The 17,710-nt window shown below is 36.9% G+C and overlaps 2 protein-coding genes across 2 annotated transcripts in view; one reads left to right on the top strand and one right to left on the bottom strand.

Moving 5' to 3' along the window:
- LOC116306578 (general transcription factor IIH subunit 1) overlaps positions 1-3,760 on the bottom strand; it is a 13,648-nt gene extending 9,888 nt beyond the window's left edge. Inside the window, exons 1-5 of the mRNA XM_031716655.2 lie at positions 3,599-3,760; positions 2,277-2,475; positions 1,557-1,653; positions 424-489; positions 122-215 (exon numbers count right to left, since the gene is read on the bottom strand). Coding sequence (XP_031572515.1) covers positions 122-215; positions 424-489; positions 1,557-1,653; positions 2,277-2,475; positions 3,599-3,755 — 613 coding nt within the window. The 5' untranslated portion in view covers positions 3,756-3,760. The remainder of the gene's footprint in view (positions 1-121; positions 216-423; positions 490-1,556; positions 1,654-2,276; positions 2,476-3,598) is intronic.
- A 1,977-nt stretch (positions 3,761-5,737) lies between these two features.
- LOC116306601 (uncharacterized) lies at positions 5,738-15,921 on the top strand. Its single transcript, XM_089026306.1, has 7 exons — positions 5,738-5,877; positions 9,041-9,294; positions 9,991-10,111; positions 10,606-10,728; positions 11,805-11,945; positions 12,218-12,346; positions 13,858-15,921. Exons 1-7 carry the CDS (start codon positions 5,799-5,801, stop codon positions 14,130-14,132), a joined length of 1,122 nt encoding a protein of 373 aa, XP_088882432.1. The 5' UTR covers positions 5,738-5,798; the 3' UTR covers positions 14,133-15,921.
- The last annotated feature ends 1,789 nt before the right edge of the window (positions 15,922-17,710 follow it).

The following is a 17,710-nucleotide window of genomic DNA, read 5'->3' as shown; positions in this document are numbered from 1 at the left end:
CAGATTTCAATCCACTATCTATAACTATTCGATCCACTTACAAACAGTGCTAGTTTTCTTATTTACATTTATTTTAGTAGGTGAATGATTGATTGCTCGCAAAACCATGCGACATACATACCTGCCGGATAGGTTTTGAATATTGACTCAATAGTGTCAGCATTCAAGTTGTATTTAACTTCATTACATCCTGAGCTCTCTGGCTGGACATCCCCCTACAGGTATCGTACAGAAGACATACATTATTACTGTACATTTGTTGTTGAGACCTTAGAAACACCGTTGTTGCACCACAAACACAGTCAAAAGAACTGCATGATGCACACTCTAATGCAAATAGAAGTACATATCAACAAAGGAAATGCAAGTCACTGACAACATTAATATGCATACAATAGCAAGTCCCCATTATGAGGTACTCACCAATAGATTTGAAGACAATCCAACTGATTGAATATCACTATCATCCTCTTTAAGAGATCTAACTACCTGAAGCAAAAAATTGAAATAAAAAATTAAAAACATAAATTAAATTAAATTTTAAAAATATTAAAAGAAAAGAAAAATAAATAAAAAAATAAAAGAAAATAGCTAAGTTGACAAAGGTTTTCAGTAATAGTATTTCAAGACATCAATATTTTAAAAATAGTTTACAGTGCCACATGCAAAAGTATAATCGGTGATAATGATGCATTATGCACAGGCTTTTGTGCTTTAATACACCAACACATCTCCATGCAAAGCTGCCTGGTTTTATAAAATAAGGTGTGTAATAGCTTGTTTGCCAGCAAAAGGTTTATATATTGAAGTATGTGATATGCCCTATTTATTGTTTATGTGTACTGTAAGTCTTCAAAATTGAAAATATTTTCACTGGTCTCAAACATAGTTCATGTGGACATCTGAAACACAGCGAAGGTCTAACCATTTGTAGATATTTTTAAGCAAGGGAAGCACCTCCTATATATCCCTTGGACTCAGTCTCAAGAGGAATTGTTCTGGCAGACAAAACAATGATTGTTTTTTTTTTGGCATAGGAAAAGATGGCCTATTGTTTGTCCCCAAGAACAATCCCTCTAGGAGAGTGCACACAGGTATTCTCTATTTCTTTTCAAGGAGTCTTACAATTGTCAATGCAAATTCAAGGTCATTTTTATAAAAATAGAGGACTTTTCAAGGACAAATTACAAAAAAGAGTAAAATTCAAGTGTAGTTTTCAAGTAATACTTCAAAGCCGACAATGAGGACTGGACAGGATTTCAAGTCCGCGCGATTAGTTCCAGTCCAAGGTGCAGGACTGAATTAATTTTGTTCCAGTTACTCCAGACTGAATGCATTCCTTTCACAGCACTTTACCAGGTTTCAAGTAACATCATGTGACCCAAAAATAGCCCATTGATTGGCTGGTTTACTCATGAATTATTAATGAGTATGAGAAGGAACTGTCCAATTCAAGGAGTTTTCAACGAACTGTGTGCAACCTGTCTAGGAAATCAATGTAAGGGTTCTGTTCACAGATATCTGAAGAGCTAAGTGAATAATTAAAATGATCTAACCTTTCCTCTGTTGGCCCAAAATTCTTCAGATGTTATGACACCACTGACAACAAGATCTTTATATAGCTGGTATATGTCTGGATTTTCTTTTAGTATCCTGAAGATGATTGACATGACAAAATGTTACCATGGAAACCAAATGATTAATATTACTACCATGATATCAAATGCATTTCACCCCTTCCCTATATATCCTAATTGCTACAGAGATTGTTAGCTAGGCCGTTGTCTGCATGGTTAAAACTATTAATGAAGGTAAGATAGACTAAACACTGTTAACATTACAGTTTTGATAATCTGCAAACTCGTTAGTTTTATTTAGCTGCATGCTGAATTTTCTTTTCTTTTTTTGCTGCTGTCAATCAAAAATAATCAGTCAGTACGGTCTCTTACATTTTTGACTGGCAGCACAACAAGCCGTTGAAAAATCTGACTTCACAGAGTATCTGCATTAAATCTTCAAAAAGATAGACCTTGATCTCGGTGTGTTACAGTGAAGACACTCGAACCATGAACTCTTGACTTCATTCATATTTTTATTTTTCAAGCATTTTACTGCTTCAAATTAAACCCCCTAAAAAAGTAGGATTGAACTCAAATATGCTATGAGATCAAAAGATAACTTATTTCTAAATGATTCACTCAAGGGATGCATGTTAAAAAAAGTAATAAAGAAGCTCAAAATGTTTGTGGTTAGAGTGTCCTCACTGTAAATCTTACTTGTTTTTCTCCTCTAATTCCTTGGTTGCTTTCATACGGTGTGCCGGTATCAACTGAGCCAGTAATTCCTTGACTTCATCTCGTTCCTGTCTTGCTTTTGGCTCAGAAGTGTTGGTAAAATGAAAGCTATAGGAGCTACCATCATGTAAAACAATCTGAAGCTGAACCTTGGAACTGCCGTCAGGACTTATTCTTTGAACTGAAAAGAATAAGAATTAATTCAAAATATTCTTTTTGTCATTTTGATGCTAATGTAATTGTCCTTGTTTTAATTTAGTAGAGAGAATAAGAGAAAAATATCAAATGCCCTAGGAGGGAATTGAACCCACGTCTTCAGTATTCTAGTCCGATGTGTTAACCACTACACTACAAGGACCAACCACGCTGGTAACGCAGCCGGAATATGAAATGTATTAATTAAAAAAGAATTTTCCTTGTTTTACAAGTGTAGCACTTAATAGCCAGCTAACAAACTTGTGGCCCTGATCCATGAAAAACCTTTGAAGCAGATAAGAGAAGCAACTCTACCCACTTATGACTCCCAGTCTGGCAGGTATTTGGAATAAAAAATCCCATAGGTAATCATAAATGTGCTTGCTGATTGACTAGAGATAATGTACAAAAGCAGGTATTTCATGTAGAATAACAAAAAATCAGGGATCCCACCTTAAATTTTGCATTAAATCTTAATCAAAACACCAAATAATGTGAAAACTACTTAAAAAACAAAGACAACTACTTAATAAAATCTATTTTCAATCTTTTTGCATGGAATTCCCTTATCTGCGAATGAATTTTAGGCACCTTTCAATTTTAAGCCCCTGGGTGGGAAGTGGGGGAAAGGGAAATTTGACATTTTGATTACGAAATTTTCAAATTCTCCACCCCTGGATAATTGGTGAAAGTTAAATTCCCACACTTAGTAAAATATGTTTATTGTATTTTCTGGCTTTTTCAAGACGGCAGTCATGTCAAACTCCCTACTACTGTGGGGGCATTGAACAATATCAATCAATTCCCCTGGGATCGCCCCCCCCCCCCCCCCCCTCCCCATCCCTGTGGCTTTTTATAACACTGATAGGTGCATTACTATAAATTTATCAGTAGTTTATTTGGTCCAACCGTCGATAATTCAACCCACGACCTTCTGCACAAAAGTCAGTTGCATACATATATATTTAAGTCATGACTTTATTACTTAAATCAAGAAAAACATATTAAACACATGTACTGTTCTTTTATTTAGCCGTACTGATAGCACAATCAAGAAAACGAACCACGAGATCTTAAAATTTTATTCAAATTTTCAAGTTTAGATTTACCTTTGATCTCCGAATATTTGCAGTCTATTTTGGCTGCGTTGCTTCCATGAAGAGTCCATGTTAATGTGTTAGTGAGAAGGCGTAGAGTTCCGGGTTTTTTCTTGTATTTCGTATTGATTACTTCCAACAACCTCGAGTCTTCATTGTCGGCCACCATCTTGGATGACGGCATGTTTGAAACCGCTGGTCGGTCGGCCTGTGGTAAAATAAACCACAGGAGCCCCACTGTTGTATTTTTACCTCAAACCACAGGTAGCCCAAGCTTGGTTTCTGTGGTGTCATGTTATAAGGAAATGTATGAGGATTCTTCAAAAATTTGAATGAAAGCATTGAAACGTGATATAAAGCCTCGAAATTTTACCCGATCATTGAAAGATAGCACTTCTTCTGCTCTGTGTGGTTGTTTTTTGAAATTTAACCCGTTTTAAGGATTTTCCCCCCCACCAGTAAGAAATAAGAGCTTTTCATAGGCACGTGCCCTTAAAAATTTTGTTGTCGACCTCACTACTCTCCCACTTAGGAATTTTGTCTCTTTTAAAAAACCACAACCAGCCACCCCAGGGGCTAGTTTTGTTCTTGAAAGATTCTCCTACAAAGTTTTCCATGGCCGACATTTTTACGCTTTGAATTCCTGGTTAATTTTCCTTGAAAAACGAAAGATAACTACAGATAATCCAAAATAATATCAAGTTTAGTGAAATTTACTTATTGTATAGCTCGCTTTAAATCAAAATGCTTCTTTCAGAACGATAATACAGGCTAATATTTGCTCAAGACCGTCTCTCATAATTGCTTTACATTTTATGATTTTATAATTTATCCCGATATATCGATATTTTTTAATGAATCACCATTTTTTTAAAGAGAAAATTAAAGGTGATCATAACGCTTCTTACGGCAAAGACCACACCCTGGAATTTGCATAGCAAAATATTTATTTTGCTTCTTAAATCAAATAGAATCTTAAAATAGATATTGCTATGTGCCTCATGTTCCTTTGTGAGTAGACTTTGAAGCCAAAACAGTTAATATATATACATAAATATAGGCTATAAGACTATATTGTCAAGTTCAAGAGAATAACGAGTCATACTGAATGAATTTTAATTGTTTACTATGGATCTTAATTCTGACTCTTGAAACCCTGTTCTCCTCATCGATCTTCGCTTGTTCGTGAAGAAAATACTGCTCGAGTAGATGATTCATGAAGAGTAAACCAAAACAAGCTATTGCTATGAAGTTCATTGAAAATTCTTAGAAATAATCGCTTTGAAATCATCGCTATCTTCTCGGCTTGATATCCTTGTTTACGAAATTGACAAATTAATATTTCTGGTCGGCTGCCTTGAATTACGGCAATCTCGTACCCAAAGCCTGCGTTTCTTCTGGACTGCGGCGAAGAACGAGGGCTCTGGCATAATCCATCTTTTGGCGCATGCGCAATTTTTTGTAAGTGAAATATAATCCATGAAAATCATGCTTTCAAACAGAGTTCTGTGTTCATTTCCGATCAAAATAAAAATTAGAAATCGAGAACATATGTTTTTCAGTTTTGGCAAGTCTTTGAACGCCTTCCCTGCGGAAGTCCAAAAAAACCTGGTCTCAAAAAATGTATTATGCCAGAGCCCTCGTTCTTCGCCTCTGGCCAGAAGAAACGCTGGCTCTTGGTACGAGATTGGAATTACGGCAGTCAACGAAATAGAGCATGCGTAGACATAAACCTCTGCTACGCGATCTGCTAGCTCCGCTCTCTCATAATCACTTGATGACAACATAATGGCATTGATTGACATGATAATTGATTTGGACTATGGAAGTGAACCCCATAGTAGATGCCCGCAAAGGTCTCTTGGGTAAATTCCTGAAGACCCCTGGGTACTTCGCGGAGGAAAAAAAAAAAAACAAAAACTAAGGCATTTTACGGCTGTGATATCACAGGTATCCCAGTAATGAATCGATTTCCAAAACAAAGGCTTATCCAACTTTTCTAACAATTCTGCATACTTTAATATTTGTCAGGAAAGCACACAAAAAATAAATAATTAATCAGATTAATCCTGTGCTCATCAAAACGTGGCTAAAACCTTATAAGGCCCTCACTATAGATATTACTGTCAGTTCTTCCAAGCACAAAAACAAGTCAGTACATCAGCCAACTATTCCATCACTCGTTTTCAAGTCTTTCAAGACCTCAAGAAAAATGGAGATTACTAAACCTTCAAAAATTATCCTTGGGTTCAAGTTACTGTTTCTCCTTTGTCAAGTTTCTCCCGTTTTTGGTAAGTAGTTGCAATATCTTTTTAGTGTTTAGCTGTGTGCTGATAAGACCTTTCCGTCTTGGCCTAGATGACCTAAATCGCTATCCCCTTTGGCTCCGAAAGCCTTTTCAAAAATAGGTGTCAAAAATCCAGAAAACATAAAGCGTACATCTTTGTATAATAATTATTTGATATATTTATTTCAAGAAATACCTTTAGAAAGCATTAATGCAAGAAACACGTAATTTACAATTTCAGTCAGAAATTGGTGTTTTATTCCACGCTGTGTATCAAACACATTTTAACTTTTGCATTAGAGTGTGATTTTATTTAGTTCAGTTTAGATTAGTTTATTTGTCACAATATAAATATATACATTTATAAAACTTGAGACATACAAATTTTGTGACTGGCGAAGAAAACAGAACTTTCGTCCCAATTGATATTACCTCTCCATACAATTTACATACAGTACAAACATGATTAACATTTAAATCGACGAGGAAAAAAACAATTATAAAAAGAAAAACATATCAAAATTTATCAAAATTCAAATTCAAAAGATTTTAAGGTGGTAAGTAATGTTCCATTTTGGAAGCAAAATGGGTGGTCACGAGTTCCTTAAATTTGGAAAGGCTTGCATCATTCATTTTACAGTGTATTGGTAGCGAGTACTATAGCTTGATAGATCTAGGTAGAAATGAGTTAAGGTAATAGTCCTGTTTGAAGAGATTAAGTTATTGGAAATTGTTTTCGTAGTAGTTTGTTGAGGCAAACGTAGGCTGGACGGATTTCACAAACAATTACTTCTGCGTTTCCCTCAAGATCTTTCCTGCGTAAGTTATTGAGCAAGGAAAAGTCATCCTCCCCTCTTTTTTAATCTGTCTCTTGTGTGAATGACAAAATTAGCGCCTGGTAGAAGTTCGCAGTCCAGTATAGATGGTTTAAGCCAGGATTCAGTCTCTGCAAGTGTATCTACATCTGCCGCAAGTGTTTGAACTTAATCACGTTTGTATAACAGTACTCCTTGCATTGACGTACAGACAATTTATTTTCCTTGAAGAATCAGCATCAGTACCAGGATTCAATGCTTCAAGCATGTATGAGTTTAATCGCAGGATTGAAATTTGCCACACCGTTACTATAATAGTTGATAGTAGCTTTAGTTCGTTTGATGCGGCGAGAATAAGCGATGACTTTCCTGTTTCAAGATGTCAATCCATTCCCTGTTGTATCATCTGAATCTTATATAATGATGACACTCCATAGTCTTATCACAAGTATTGATATGCAGACCCAAACGGAGCGATGTAGATCTTTGCCGGTTGTGAAGATTTTGTTTAACCCGAGGAACGTCTTTCCATTTCATTTTCATGACAGTTCTTGGAACAGCGTTAATTTATCCCCTTTATTCAAACAAAGTTGTTGTCAGTAACAGTGAAAGTAAAACAAATTAAAAAGAAAATAGAGTGAAGTCATTAGAGTGAAGTCATTAAACCCATGCAATAGTAAAGTAATAAATAATAAATAATGAAATAAAAGTAAATTCAGTGGGGGATTTGCCAAATGGGATCACAACTATAATACTTTATAAGGATGAGTCATTGTGCGTCTAAAGTTAGTGGCGCTGGGGAATTGATGGGATTACAACTATTGTATTTCATTAGGATAAGTCATTGTGCGCCTAAAGTTAATAGTGGCGGGGGATTTATGGGATCACAATTATTATATACTTAATTAGGATAAGTTTGTGTGACTAAAGTTAGTACCGGATTAGAGTGTCTAAAATAATACAATTAACGGAATTTTTTCTTAATTTTTCTGATGATGATGACTTCGGTCGAAAACGTTTACACCTTAAAACTTACTTCAAATTTCTTAGCCTCTTTACTTATGATAAAAGACAAATGTTCTAACGCGTATTATGTCACATTTCTTAATTAAGTTGAAATTTCATTGTTGATGTATTAAAGATTGTACGTGGGTTGTACTAGAAGTTACAAACTTCTTGGTGTCCAATATCAATGCTCGCAGGGTCCAACATCTGCTTTCAGGCCTAAAAAATGTTTAAGGTTAAGTACTTAAAAGAAAAAGTTGATCAAAAACCAATTTGAAAACACAACTATCAGATACAAATGTTGTTAGCCTCTAACTTTACCATCGTAAAACAAGGACTATATTATTTTAAAGACTCTTTTCAACTTAAGTCTTTTCTCAATGACTGGAGTTCATGTGGAGTTGTCAAGGAACTTTAGCGCGGGTTATACTTCGTCGCCTTCTTGCCAACTGTGCGACTCAAGGAACGTACCTGAGTCATGCTGATGCTTTAGAAATTAGCTAAGAAACGATGCATAAACATCACCAGGTGATTTCGCTTCTCTCATGCAACACGAAGGAACGAATTGAACAAATCCGAACTTAATATTTTAATAAAGAACGACCTTATATTCTATTCAAAAATAAATAGAAGATAAATATCTTCCGTAGAAAGATTGACCAAACATCTTTTAGACATAGCATATTTAATTGCTGGCAAAAAAAAACATATCTTGTTTTGACAAGAGATATTAGAAAATACCTGTAAATGTTTGTTACAAAAAATCACCTGGGCTGGTCTAGTACCCAGAGCTCCTCGGTCTCGTTCCTCCCCAGAAAAGGCTCTGGTAGCCGCGCATGCGCCAGCTTCTCAATCTCAATTTATGCTAAACGCTGATTCGTGATTGGTGGAATCTATTCGGTGCTCAGAACATTTTAGATTTAGAATACTTTACGCATAAAGACGGCTGACTAAATTTACCGAAGGCTCTTCTGAAAATAATTTCAATATGGCGGATTAGAATGCAGGATTTTGACCTTCTAAGAATAATTTTAGACAAAGAAATCAAAATATATCCTTTTTCTACTTGACAGAGGATGCTAGGGAGTGTTCTGTGGAAAATTTCAGGTTTATTTTCGAACATTTACGTCTGACCTTAAAATTTGTGCGTTTTTCTCAACTCGAATACTATGTACTTATTGACTGAGTGGGAGGGCCGTACGGGAAAATATTTGGCTCGAGGTGATGCTGTACGGACCGAGCGCAGCGATATAGTTCATATTCTATTAACTATGTTCTGTATAAACACATTCATTTGTTGGAAACACTTAACCAATCAAAATCATTGATATGCTTCTGTTATTTTAGGGTCTTGTCGAAACTTGGGATTCATGGCCATCATCAAAAACAAAGCATTAACCAATCACACAATCCGTTCCATTCAGCCAATCACCGACGCTAGACTATGTCGTGCCAAATGCTTCTTAGAATCGCGGTGCTTTGGAATTAACTTTTGTGTTGATCAAGACAACACCGCTACATGTGAGCTGACCGACTCAGACCACATTCGAAGTGAAAGAGACTTGGTGAACAAAACTGGATGTACTTTCTATGGAACAGAGGTGAGGGATATATCACGCGTTTAGAACTTTTTTTGGAAGGAGGAAAACCTGAACACGTTTTATAACAGTGAATAGCTACCGGCAAAAAGAACACCACGCGGTGAATGGATTGAGGCCGTCAATCCGTTTATTTTCGTGTCTTTTTAAATCAGTATCATCTTCATCATCGACAAAACATAAATGGTCTTCATCACCATCATCATGTATCATCATCATCATCATGTATCATCATCATGTGTCATCATCATGTGTCATCATCATGTGTCATCATCATGTATCATCATCATGTATCATCATCATCATGTATCATCATCATGTGTCCTTATCATGTATCATCATCATGTATCATCATCATCATGTATCATAATGTATCATCATCATGTATTCATCATCATATACCATCATGTATCATCATCATGTATGTATTCATCATCATTACAATCATCATTGTGTATCATCATCGTGATGCATCATGTCTTCCGGTACTCATTGGTATGTATCAGTATGTATCATCATGGTTCATCATGTAACATCATCATCATCAGTCATGTATCTTCATCTTCATCATCATCATCATTTTTATCATCATACTATGTGTCACCATTATCACCAATAACTATCAACCTAACCTCTGTGCAGAGAAAGTGTGCTCTATTTTATTTAACACTGACTTCTCTCAACATCTTTTCCCCCCAGACCAGCTGTTCCAGTAACCCGTGTCCAAGTAACGCCACGTGTGAAGGAGATTTCCTACAAGATACCCAACCGTACAAATGTGTCTGTCCCGCAGGATATACTGGTCGAATGTGTGAAAAAGGTAAATTGCTTTGTTTGTCTTAATGACATTAGCATTTCCGGATTTACAGAAGGCATTGCATCATGGGGCTGTATTAGGAGAAGCTTTAATACTTATATGGCGGGGTGTATGTTCTTCACTTGCTGGCTGGTAGTGAAAAGTGATGCGGAAACCTCATTTTAATGGTAGTGTTAATTTTTAAATTTCCTTCGTTTCGTGATGAATGCAATGTCACACTGACTGACGCATGCGACGCATTTTTACGACTACGGAAAGGCTAGAGAAGTCTAATTTCGTACGACTGTGACAAGCTAGCGGCACGAGCACGTGTGCCAGACCAATCACATTGCACCAGAATTTACTCTTCATCCAATCAAAGGCAAGAAACAAGGACACAGCACTGCTAGGCCAATCAAAATTCAGCCAATTAAAATACTAGAAAACGTCACGTTCGCGTCAAGGCACGCATACGTCACTTCTCTTGCTCACTTGATAACCATCTTTGCTATGTACAGACATCGATGAATGTGTACTGGGTACCCATGCGTGTCACGTGAATGCAACGTGTTCCAATACCATCGGAGGTCACCAATGTGTTTGCAAGAATGGTTTCCAAGGCAACGGCTATACGTGTAATGGTAAGGTATCTTGAAGTTCAAAACATGCAATGTAAATTGAATGTATATTTCGAAGTTCTCATAGAATAATGGCTTTGTACCATCATTACGCCCGAGCCGACGTTTTTCACGGATATATGGTATGCACTCTAGTCCGTTTTTCTCACCTGATTTAGAGTAATTTTATCTTATAATATTGTAATACGCATTATAGTTAGGATTACATCGCCAACTATTCCGGTCATGCGCCCGCGTACAAATGCAGCGGTGTCGTTTGAAAGTGTTAAGCGAGTTAAGTCAGATCTTACAAAGAAATGTATAGAGAGTCAAGATAGTTTTCGATTTATAAATTTCTGTGTAAACAGTTTTCCACTTGCCGGGGTAGAAGAACAATATATAACATTAAAGCATTTGATTTTTACCAAACATACTTTAATTTGTTTGGAAAAACCTTTTCGTCTCGATAGTTAGATTATAACAGCCTTCTTGCCATAAGTGCTTTGTTAAATTGCAAGAAAAACACAAAAGGTCAAATATTATAAACAGGATTTCTCAAAATCAGAACTAGTTACCTCATTTGCCGGGGTCGATCCTTAAAATACACACATTCTAAATTACTGATGTCGAATCTGTGGTCGATTGAACGAATTTATACTTTTCGTTTTTTACTTTCAAAAAGCTCCGATTTGAGACGAATATTTGTGAGATCCTTCTTCAAGAATAGGCACTTTGTGAAGCAAAAACCTTGAAAATTATTCGCAAAATACGGCATGTTTGGTACCAAAATAAAGCTTGAATCCTCAGCTCTCGTTTGTCATCGTTTGTAATAGGAGCACATATTAAAGCGCAGGAATACCGTAGCAAAAGGTTTTGTTTCTCTAAGTCCGGGCCTGAGAGAGCTTGGGCTTCCTGTGGTTTTTATTTTATACATGATATCCGCTGACTTGGCGAGCGGCGCATGGCCGGAATAGTTGGCGATGAGCCTCTAAACCCATTGTTTTCTTTTCTTTTTTTTCTTTTTCATCAACTAGTACTAAGTAAATACTCATTTTTCTTTCACGAGTTAAACGAAATCACTTTCTAATAACCATCTTTGCTTTTGCATCTTTGTACAGACATCGATGAATGTGTACTGGGTACCCATGTGTGTCACGTGAATGCAACGTGTTCCAATACCATCGGAGGTCACCAATGTGTTTGCAAGAATGGTTTCCAAGGCAACGACTATACGTGTGATGGTAAGGTATCTTGAAGTTCAAAACATGAAATGTAAATTGAATGTATATTTCGAAATTCCTATAGTACAGGGGCTTTGCGCCACCACTTGATGGTAGCCATGATAGTAAGCAGGAACAATAGCCCACTTCCGAGATATGCTTCTCTTACTATGCACAAAGGATTCAATGTGAGGCTTCGTGCATAATGCCCAGTGATTCGTGAAAGGAGAAAATAATTAATTTAATTGATCTACATAATTTTTCAAATGTTGAAATATTTTTTTTGTTACCAGACATTGATGAGTGTACCTCAGGTGTCCATGGATGCAGCGAGCATGAAACTTGTACTAACTTTCCTGGAGGACACAATTGTACTTGCAAGAGTGGTTTCTATGGTGATGTCAAAGTATGCAACATTCTTGGTGAGTCGACGGGAAACCCCCGGGATTCACACGGGACAAGAATGAAAGTCCATTCAGCACCCTCGTGTTCGGTCGCATACAGTCAATTCAAAAAATGTTGTCGTCGACCAACTCAAGCCTACGCGACTGGACCGAAAGGAGCTCTGGGTAGTAATCATTGAAGCCGAGTTGACTCCATAATTTTATGTGACTAGTTATGCCTGGTTTACTGCACGAACCTTCGTAGGCGAGCGGGAAGTGTTGAAGGAGACTTTTTTTAATGCCTTCATATTTTCGGAATTGTGAACTGAATCATAACTACTTTGTTTTTCTTTCCCTAAACCCAAAGACATGCATTTAATGGATTGTTTCTCGCCATTATTATCTTATTCACTAGCGGGAACAATTAATTCAGAACGAATATTTAACCGCTTCAGTGATTTTTACCCATATTCCTTTCGGTCCAGTCGCGTAGGCTTGAGCCGTTCGACGTCAACGTTTTTTGAATTGACTGTAAATCCAAGCTGTGATAAAACTGAAACCTGTCTTTGGAAATTAAATTAAAGCGAGGGACGATCCATTATCTTGCGAAGGGGAAGTACAGGTGACAAAATGAAGGGGGAGGGGGTGGGTGGGTGGGTTGGGGGCTTGAAATTGAATAGTGGTCATAAAAAGGGGGTCTTGAAATAATGGGTACGTTGTTGGATGGGAAAAAGCATCATTTTTCCTAATTTCTCACCATTCATTTGGAGAAGGAAAAATTAAGATTGAAGTGGAGTGGGGGAAAAAACGAGTAAGAAACAGAAACAAGTAAACAGTTTTGTAGACCAACTTAAAGGACAATAACATAAATGCAGAGCGAATGACATGGCAAACCCACAGATCAAATGGAGTTTAAATCCCAGGAGTAAAACATGAAGTTGGAAAAGGGACAATTCAATATAGAGGCCCAGTTATTTGGAACTTTATGAACAGAATTGTTAATTTAGAATCAAGTGTTAGTAAGGATAATTTTAAACAAATTATACGTAAATTTTCTAAAGACATTAATAATTTTTCATTCAGGGCTTCTTTAATAGTGAAAAAAGATGATGATTTTCTATATTTTTTTTAGTCTTTTAGAAATTTTAGAAATTTTTAGTATTTAGTATTTAAGTACATTTGTATGTATGTATGTATGTATGTGTGTGTGTGTGTGTGTGTGTGTGTGTGTGTGTGTGTGTGTGTGTGTGTGTGTGTGTGTGTGTGTGTGTGTGTGTGTGTGTGTGTGTGTGTGTGTGTGTATTGAGAGCCGGGAGAAAATCTTTTCATTCAACGTGTCAGTAGTTAATTGGATGAGTTGTGTGCTAAAAGCATTATAAATGTAGTGGGAATTGGATTGGATTGTGTCGTATACTTAAAAGGCAGGAAGACTCGGAAGCGACTCTCCGTATCACGACTCGTAAAATTAAAACTGAACCATTAAAAAAAGGGACAGACAGACAGACAGAAAATATTTGAAATTTTTTAAAGTATGTATCATTTGTTCACAGCGTGTGAGAAAAGTGTCTTGAATATGTCGTGCCCAAATGGGAAGCTTCTTAGTATCAAATGGGCTCTATATGGTCGCTCTTCCAAAGACGTCTGCCCTCATCCTTTCATGGCGGTGCCTTGCGGAGACGAATCCAGTTCGTTAATCAAGGTGAAAGAGCTGTGTGAAGGAAAGCAGTCCTGTTCTTTTACTGCTGGTACTGGCACCTTTGGCAATGACCCTTGCAAGCGCCACTACAAGTACACGGAAGTAAAATATTTATGCCAAGCGTCGTAAACGTGCATGAAGGCCCTGTTTCAAGACGCAATTTTACTTGTAACTTGCAATGCAATGTTGTAAAGGGCAGAAAAAGTTGCCATAGACGAGCTTCTGATTTCCGCAACGTTGCAAAGCAAGTTGCAGCGTGTAACACCTATGCCGCGAGCTGGAATGCAATCACTGTCGCAAATAACCAACCAAAGCACAGCTCTTCCATATCCCCGTTGACAACAGACCAAGAAAGCGTTATCTTGCGTTGCAAGTCGCGAAAAAAGTTGCACGCGTCTGACATCTCAACTGCAACTTGCAATACTCTGCTCTCGTTATCATTGCATTGCAAATTGCAAGAAAGACTGATTCGTGTTACAGGGCCTTAAGGTGTCTGGTTACTTTTGAACCTTCGATTTGAGCCCACGATGAGTGCGCGCTCAAAAACCGCTGAATAATCTACACGATTTTTTTGAAGAACCATACACGTTTTGAACTTCAAGTGGGCAAATCCCTCAAATTTTGCACGGGACTATACTTTTTAAAAGCTTATTCGATTAAACTTCTAAATGAGAATTCAACCAAAAAATTCTTTTTGTCATTTGGAGATACTAATGTAATTGTCCTTACTTGCATCATGCTGATTGACTAGAGATGATATACACAAGCAGGTATGAAAAAACATATAAAAACAAATGAAGACAACTACTTAGGCCCCGTCCACACGTATCCGGAAATTTTTGTATCCGCAAATTATTTTTTGCGGATACGAAAATGTTTGCGTCCACACGCAGCGTATTCGAATCGTTTTCACCGTCCACACGTATCCGTCTTCGTAAAATTTGCGGATACGGACACAAAAATTTGCGGACACGTGTGGACGCAACCCGTATCCGTAAAAAAAAATTGCGGATACAAACATTTGCGGATACGTGTGGACGGGACCTTAATCACGATATAGAGCGAAGGCATTTAACTCGTGAAATAAAAATACTAGTCAATGTGTAATAGTAAAATAGACACAAAAGAAGGCAATGGAATTAGGGTCTGCTAATGTGTATTAGTCTAACATCTATTTCACGGGTTTAATGACTTTCCTCTATCATAAAACTCGAATGATTTTCACATGACCGTGAAAGAAAATAGACCATTTAGTTTGTAATAGTTGATAAAGAACAAAAGAAAATCATTGGTTTAGAGTCTACTACTAACTATTAGTTTGCCTATTCTTTCACGATCATATGAAAATCACTCTCGTATAAATAAATCTATTTCCAATCTTTTTGCTATGGGACTCAAGCAAAAATTCATTGTCTGACTCATGAATTTCACAGAATTTCAGTAATCGCTTTGCAATTCGTGCTATATATTCAGTGGTTTTTTTGTTTTTTAAATTCAACATGGAATTCCCTTGTCAGCCAATGAATTTAAGGCACCTTTCAATTTTAAGCCCCAGGGTGTGAAGCGGGGGAAAGGGAAATTTGATATTTTGAATATTAAAATTTTCAAATTCCCCACCCCTGGACCCCTGGACAACTGATGGAAGTCAAATTCCCTCCCTTAGTACATATGTTTATTGTATTTTTCCGGCTTTTTCAAGACGGCGGTCACGACAAATTCTCTACTACTTTGGGGGCATTGAATAATATCAATCAATTCCCCTGGGATAACCCCCCATCACAGTGGCTTTTTATAACACTGATAGGTGCATATATATGTGAATATCAATTTTATAAACATACGTATATACTCTTAACTTATTTGGAACTAAGTTGATGTACAGTTATGTGCAAAATGCCAAATAAAATATGTCTGTCTGTCTGTCTATATAGTCTGTCTGTCTGTCTATGTAGTTTCAGGTCCAGCCATATGTATACACTTATTTCAATAAAGTGAGTCACCTGAAAAGCTATAAAGCTAAGGCCGACAAGGATCATGGGTAGATTCATTTTACACGTTCAACCGCTTGATAACTGTTCATGGACTTGCGAATCTTTTACCGGTTATTACAGTCTCACCTCTTCTGAGCACCATCGAGCTGCAGTTTGTATTAAAAAAGCTTTGTATATATATGCTTGTTTGATATTAAAAGTTTCCCATGATGCTCGGTGATCTCAGCTTTCTAGGTCATGGTGACTAACTTTATTGAAATAAGTGTATGAACATATATATAGTTACATATTTAATATAAGTCATGATTTTATTCCTTAAATCTAGGTATACAGTTCTTTTATTTAGCCGGTTCACACTGATAGTTCAAGAAAACGAACCATGAGATCTTAAAATTTTATTCAAGTTTTCAAGTTTAGATTTACCTTTGATCTCCAAATATTTGCAGTCTATTTTGGCTGCGTTGCTTCCATGAAGAGTCCATGTTAATGTGTTAGTGAGAAGGCGTAGAGTTCCGGGTTTTTTCTTGTATTTCGTATTGATTACTTCCAACAACTTCGAGGCTTCATTGTCAGCCGCCATCTTGGATGACGGCATGTTTGAAACCGCTGGTCGGTCGGCCTGTGGTAAAATAAACCACAGGAGCCCCACTGTTGTATTTTTACCTCAAACTAAATTTCAAAGGGGGTCCTGTAGGGGAGACTCAATCCATGGTTCGCTATAGGTTGCTATCAATAGACGTCACTTCCGGTAATAGCTCTTTTTTGATGGCTTGTAGAATCCTGGTGGTTATTTTGATCTCTTGTTTTCTGGTTTGATGTCGTGAAAATAGTCAAATACAATAGTTTGAGGACTTATTTTGATATGTTTTGACTTAGCATCCGCTAGTTGCCCCCTAGTCAACCGCTTGTTTGCCCCCCAGTCAACTCCAAAAAAGTCACGTGCTTGATAGTAAGCAATTGACGTCCGAGTCGGAACCAATCAACATTGGATCAGTGTTCCCACGAACAACTAGACAGAATTCATTGCCATTTTGACATGAAAAGCCGGCATATTTTCTTCTGCGCTGATATTTACATGGAAAATAATACAGTAATGCATTCCATGCTACATGCAACGAAACCTTCACTGTACGGTTAATACCGAGAAGTGCATATTCGAGTTGATATATTCAACCGAGAAAAGTAGAAAAAACAATGAAGAACACGTTCAATATATTTTGATTTGATTTTCTCGCGCGCTGATTGGTTATTTTTAGAGGATAAACAGATAAAGCTGACGCAGGGAGGTGGGAGGAAGATGGAGGTGAAAATGAATAAATTAAAGACATTTCACACCTTGATGTCTGGTACGGTCTAGTGACAACTGGCTAGTTTTAGATTATTTTCAAAACCTGTTTTTTTATCCGTGATGTTGTTTATAAAACGTTTCTTCTATCACCACGGTACCCAGTTACGAACAATAGATAGATTAACACTATACCGTAGCGAACATATAAAACTGCCGTCAGAGCTTCAACCAATTAGAACGCCTTATACATGTTACTATATTTAGGTATATTTTAATGTATGACTTACTCTGCTATCGATAATAAAGTTAGAAAATAAAATGTAATAAAATCAAATATTCAGTTTTATATTCTCCATTTCCCTAGCTGACGTCATCAAAAGCTCTTTCCGTTGGTTGTTTTCATCACTAAAAATTAGAAGTCTTTATCG

This window comes from Actinia tenebrosa, unplaced genomic scaffold (assembly GCF_029948245.1).
Source record: "Actinia tenebrosa isolate PJP-AT-01 unplaced genomic scaffold, QUT_ActTen_1.0 PGA_scaffold10__47_contigs__length_13832649, whole genome shotgun sequence".
In the NCBI taxonomy this organism is placed as follows: domain Eukaryota; kingdom Metazoa; phylum Cnidaria; class Anthozoa; order Actiniaria; family Actiniidae; genus Actinia; species Actinia tenebrosa.
Note: the sequence above shows the minus strand (reverse complement) of the source record. Positions and strands in the feature narration are given on the sequence as shown.